Source organism: Cebidichthys violaceus, unplaced genomic scaffold (genome assembly GCF_023349555.1).
Source record: "Cebidichthys violaceus isolate CVI_PGR_0920_01 unplaced genomic scaffold, fCebVio1.0.p SCAF_47, whole genome shotgun sequence".
Taxonomy (NCBI): domain Eukaryota; kingdom Metazoa; phylum Chordata; class Actinopteri; order Perciformes; family Stichaeidae; genus Cebidichthys; species Cebidichthys violaceus.
This window is the reverse complement of record NW_027176672.1, coordinates 499,771-505,580: the sequence shown is the minus strand read 5'-3', so window position 1 is coordinate 505,580 and position 5,810 is coordinate 499,771. Positions and strand designations below refer to the sequence as shown.

The window sequence follows — 5,810 nt, the reverse complement described above, 5'->3', positions numbered from 1 at the left end:
TAAAAGATGAATTATTGTTTTACATGAGGTGTCCACGGCCGAACCTGAGCAGGTGTAATCTTAATATCTTGATGAGTGATCAGTTATGTTTGCAGTGGTGGCTGGATTAGATATTAACCGTGGCCTAAATCACTTTGTGCTGACGGATTTGGAAACTGATAATCCAAGGTGTGCCTTTAAAAGACGGACTACAGCCACCTGGGTCCATTTGTAGCAGGGTCCCCCTTTCATCACTCTCCCGACACAGCCAGAAGAAACCAAACCGACAGGGCTGATCGCAACCGCCGGCTGCAACCATGAACGGCACAGAGGGACCCTTCTTCTATATCCCTATGGTGAACACCACCGGCATCGTCCGGAGTCCTTATGAATACCCTCAGTACTACCTTGTCAACCCGGCGGCCTACGCCGCCCTGGGTGCCTACATGTTCCTGCTCATCCTCGTAGGCTTCCCCGTCAACTTCCTCACCCTGTACGTCACCCTCGAACACAAGAAGCTGCGGACCCCTCTAAACTACATCCTGCTGAACCTGGCGGTGGCCGACCTCTTCATGGTGCTGGGAGGGTTCACCACGACGATGTACACCTCCATGCACGGCTACTTCGTGCTGGGTCGCCTCGGCTGCAACGTGGAAGGATTCTTCGCGACCCTGGGCGGTGAGATCGCCCTCTGGTCGCTGGTCGTTCTGGCTATCGAGAGGTGGGTGGTCGTCTGCAAGCCCATCAGCAACTTCCGCTTCGGCGAGGATCACGCTATCATGGGTCTGGCCTTCACCTGGGTCATGGCCTCGGCTTGCGCCGTGCCCCCTCTCGTCGGCTGGTCTCGTTACATCCCCGAGGGCATGCAGTGCTCATGCGGAATCGACTACTACACGCGCGCAGAGGGTTTCAACAACGAGTCCTTCGTTATCTACATGTTCACCTGCCACTTCGTCATCCCGCTGGTTGTCATTTTCTTCTGCTACGGACGCCTGCTCTGCGCCGTCAAGGAGGCCGCCGCCGCCCAGCAGGAGTCCGAGACCACCCAGAGGGCCGAGAGGGAGGTCAGCCGCATGGTGGTGATCATGGTCATCGCCTTCCTGGTGTGTTGGGTGCCCTACGCCAGCGTGGCCTGGTGGATCTTCTGTAACCAGGGATCCGAGTTCGGACCGGTCTTCATGACCCTGCCGGCCTTCTTTGCCAAGAGTTCGTCCATCTACAACCCGATGATCTACATCTGCATGAACAAGCAGTTCCGCCACTGCATGATCACCACCTTGTGCTGCGGGAAGAATCCTTTTGAGGAGGAGGAGGGAGCGTCCTCCACAAAGACCGAGGCCTCCTCCGTCTCCACCAGCTCCGTGTCTCCTGCGTAAAAGAGGGCGTCCGACACCGGCTCGCCGATCCACCAATCCAGAGAAGAAGACTTCTGCCCCCCCGACTGAAGGCTAACGTCTACAGAAATAACTTTTTGTATTTTTACAAACGTGTTGGTTCAACCTAAAGACAGTTGCAGGAAATGTCAGAGTTCTTCCTGTATGTACAGAATATCCAACTTAAAAATATATGAGGTTTTTTTTTCTTGTTTTTTTCCTGAGAGGAAAGGGATAAAAAAAATTAAAAAAGTTAATCTTTTACAGTTGGATCCTATATGATACTGGCTTATTTTTGAATGTAGAGGCATGTAATCAAGGCAACGTAAAATAAAACGCACTTTGCAAATGACTCATCCTGTTTATGTTTTACTTACAATTTGGGTGGCAAAGATCATATGACTGTAGTATATTTAATCAAATGAATAAAAGTGAATGACTTATTCATATTGCATTTATGTCTTGAGTCAATTTCTACTTCAGAGCTATCTGTGTAGCTCCTTCGGCTGCAGAACTTGACGGTACGAACACTTAAAACAAAGAACGGCGTCATTAAATACGCTTTCATTGCTGCGGTAATCTCCTCTCTATCACAGGTCACCTTGGACCTATAACTTGTCCTACCTCAGGGATTATGACATTATTAATCAGGGATGAATGACATAACACCTGCTCTATCTGAGGACGAATATTAATCACATTAATTAAAGGTTAACACGGGCAAAGACTTAACGATGTTATCAAGAGACACCTTGATGGAAACGTTATGGAAACAGTTGTGTTACTGACTCTCATCTCCCGTCACACACACACTGTTTAAATGAAGCCTAAAGGAGGAATCAGAAACACTTTACTTACATCTTAAGCATTAATCAGCATATTTAAATATGTAAATAAGGGTTTATAACACTGTAAGTAACACAATTCGTGTTTGGCAATCAATCTGTTGCCTTTGTTACATGTTTTTGCCTATTTCCTGAATTTGTTATGTTTTTCCTGTTTTAAGTAAAACGCTTTTATTCTGAAGGCGCCTCTCCGAGTTAAAACGGAAGTAGAACTGTGCGCGCAAAAAGAGAGTAAAGTACGGAGAATATGACGGTTTTTAACGTTTTAATAACTGGAATAACTAACAACTGTAATAACTGTGTGTGTTTTTAAGTAGCATAAGTAACTAGCATAAGTAACTAGCATAGGTAGCGGCTCTGTGTGTAGGCTACAGTAATGCTAACGGGGGAAATGCTAACACATAATTGTTGCTTTGTCTTAATATGAGAAACTTTACTTAAACACTTAAAATGTCCTTAAAGCTGCCTCACAACTACATTATAATATGTTATAAACGTGTATTTAATGTTTTATATTGCTTATGAATGCTGAACAGGAGGACTTAAAGAAAGTGTTTCAGCCATGATTGATGACAAATACTGTAAATAATTAAACATTTCTCAATAGATTTTCAGAATAAAGGATACAGATTTAGAGCAGTTAAAATACACCAATGCAGTAATACTACTGATGATGAGTACTGACTGTAATCTCATATATATATATATATATATATATATATATATATATATATATATATACATATATAGTGTATATCTATGAGAGCTACAGGTTTACAGCTTCACTGTATGTTTACGTGACGTGAGTTGTATCTGTATCTGTTGTGTACTGTATGTACATACTGTATGTACATACAGTACATACAGTATGTACAGTATATACTGTATGTATAATCGACCAGACGAGAGAAACACAAACACCCCGAGATCTCTCCCATAATGACCTTCATGCGTAGCTATAGCAACCGCCTCACCAGCGGATCTTTCATGGAATACTGATGAAGTGAAGAAGTGAAGAATGAACGGATGACTCGCTGCTTTAATTCAGCTCTGAAATCTTTAATGAAGGTGTTTGGAGGATGTTGGATGGATGGAAACCACAAACACGACACATCATATTTACTATAGTATCAATAAATACTATGTCGCACCATTTGAAACGCTGAAGCACAGTCGTGGTGTGATTAGTGGTAATAAAACACGTGTAGTGTGGTGTTTTACGCTCCTTATTAAATGTAGGTTATAATACATGTTCCTCGGCTGTCGTTCTTCAATAAAACAAAGCCCCTGAAGCTGCATATTTAAAGGCGGCGTGACCACGCCCGACACGCGACTCTGATTTGATCAAAGCGATTGAACAACAACCACAGAGGGCCTCTCCAGAGACGCCGCCAGCAGAAATATATGAAGTCCTTTTTGAATTTGTATGGAAAACTTTATTTGATAATAAAAATAGCATTCACAGACTTCTTTTGATAGCTACATATACATTGTAATCCATCTCAAGGAAAGAAGCTGGATAAGTCCACATCTACTTGTACTTAGACTAATGTTATGTATAGCTTCATGGGTCAAATAAAGCTATGAACAATGTAGTATTTATATATGCATAGTTTTATAAAAAAGATTGGCCCATATACATGTACTGCTTTCATCAACACAGAGACAGCATTATGTCCGGAGCACATTGCAAGAAATGATGCTTGAAGAACACAGACTGCATACAAGTGCTTTATAATACAAAGGCAGGCTAACCATCGAGAGAGACTCAAACCATCAACCAGCTGCTGATCCACCCAATACAGTCTTTCATTGTTCAAACGTCTTTACATACCTGATCCAGAGTAAATCAACATAAATCATCAGGTCCATTTCAGAGATATAAACACAATATCACATTCCTCACTGCTGAGGTTCTTCATAAATTTCTCTTTTGTACAAGAAAAAGGCAACATTTTATTCCTCGACAGGTTCCTAATAGTTACATGGAAAACAAAGAAAGTGTTTACAGGTGATGGCCAACAGGTGAACGTCTCAATGTGGTTCTTTTTTTTCTCGTTTTTGTTTTGTTAATACAGTACCATGGCGACAACAGTGATCAAACAATGCATTTGTTGTGATTTTATCCAATATATTGTAGTTCTCTTCATGAAACATAAAACAGAGAGCACACACAGAACACATCATAAAGCAGCAGTCAGACTCCAGTGGCGTGACGGCATGGCTCAGCATGGCAGATTACCGGGACTCCCCGTTCATCACCGTCGGCAACACGAGGGCGGGGCCAACACGAGGGCGGGGCCAACGATCGCCGCGGCGTTCCTCCTCCAGTCCGCTCTCAGACCTATCAAAGTGGGTCAACTACACTGACATGTACACATGCATCTTGCACAGGGACAATTTACACTTCTTCTTTTTTTGGGGGGGGGGGTATCTGAAAAATCATATTTTATGGCAGCTTCACGCTGGTATTGTGGCTTAATGCAGACTCATCAAGAGCAACACATTTCAATAACTGGGTTCTTGTTTCTGCTTCATCAGCACACGCTGAGCAACGAACGTCAACATGTTCTAATGATCACCCTCCAACGAGGAGAAGCAGTAACGCCGCTGCCGACGTCGGGTCTCGTCCTCTCAGGTCCGGTAACGTATTTGGGCTAAAGGCCGGGTCAGCGGTACAGTGTGCTCTTCTTCTTCCCTTCAGTCTCCAACCCACGGAGCTCGCTCAACATATGTGCCAAATTGAAGAAGAAATAAATAGTGAGCAAATGCAACAAAAAGTCATATATTATTTCTATAATGCTCTCCTCTCACCCTCAGATGTTACATTTAGATCTCCTTCCTGTCTTGTGCTATAGTTTGTTCAGTGAACTCAGGAAAGAAACAAACGTCTAAAAACTAAAGGAGTTGAAAAGAAGCTCAGAAGTTACCACAGCTGGAAGCATGTTTCATTTCACCTCTGAGGGAACAGATACTCACAGTCAGCAGATGCCTACAAAAAGCAATACCACTGATTTCATATGCAGGCACATACAATACCTTTACAACAGTACGACAACCTCTTATGTTCAAAATAAGTCTAACAATGAGAAAACAACCAGCATGGACCGATAGAAGGATTGTACTCCTGCTGTTCTATGAATCTCTGGATGGGATCACAAGTAGTTAAGTCAATCAAAAGTCAATCGATAAACCGGTCGACCAAATAAAGCACAAGAGTCCGTGTCCTCAGAAGTCCGGTTCCAGTGTTTTGTACATAGAGGAGAGGGTGGCGAGGCGGGTCTCCGCTCTAGATGCTGAGGTCTTTGGGGCTTTCTTTGTACAGCCTTCTCTTGGGCTCAGGGAGCTGGTTTGGGCCGCGGCCCGCTGCGTTATTGTTGTGGCCCGTGTTGTTGTAGGCGGCGTTGTTGTGCGCGGCGTTGTTCTTCATCACGCCGTAGTAATCCATCAGTCGGGGCGCCGCCGTGTAGCTCGGCTCGTCCCGGCTGTAGTTGCTGTCGGGGGAAGAGTCCCGCTCCGCTCGGTACCGCCGCTCCGGAGTCCCGTTGGTGGAGTATCGCTCCTCCCCCCTCTCCGAGGAAGAGTCTCTCAGGAGGTTGCCGTTCTTCGTGGC

At 44.4% G+C, this 5,810-nt stretch overlaps 2 protein-coding genes across 2 annotated transcripts in view; one reads left to right on the top strand and one right to left on the bottom strand.

The window, feature by feature from the left end:
• Positions 1–232: 232 nt before the first annotated feature.
• LOC137886928 (rhodopsin) lies at positions 233–1,704 on the top strand. The gene has a single exon (XM_068729627.1). The coding sequence runs from the start codon at positions 297–299 to the stop codon at positions 1,353–1,355; it is 1,059 nt and encodes a 352-aa protein (XP_068585728.1). The 5' UTR covers positions 233–296; the 3' UTR covers positions 1,356–1,704.
• Positions 1,705–3,610: 1,906 nt separating this feature from the next.
• The window catches only part of LOC137886997 (membrane-associated guanylate kinase, WW and PDZ domain-containing protein 1-like), a 47,769-nt gene continuing 45,569 nt past the window's right edge, over positions 3,611–5,810 (bottom strand). Inside the window, 1 exon segment of the mRNA XM_068729748.1 lies at positions 3,611–5,810. This exon segment is cut by the window's right edge and continues 764 nt beyond it. Within this exon segment, the coding sequence (XP_068585849.1) occupies positions 5,487–5,810 (324 nt within the window). The 3' untranslated portion in view covers positions 3,611–5,486.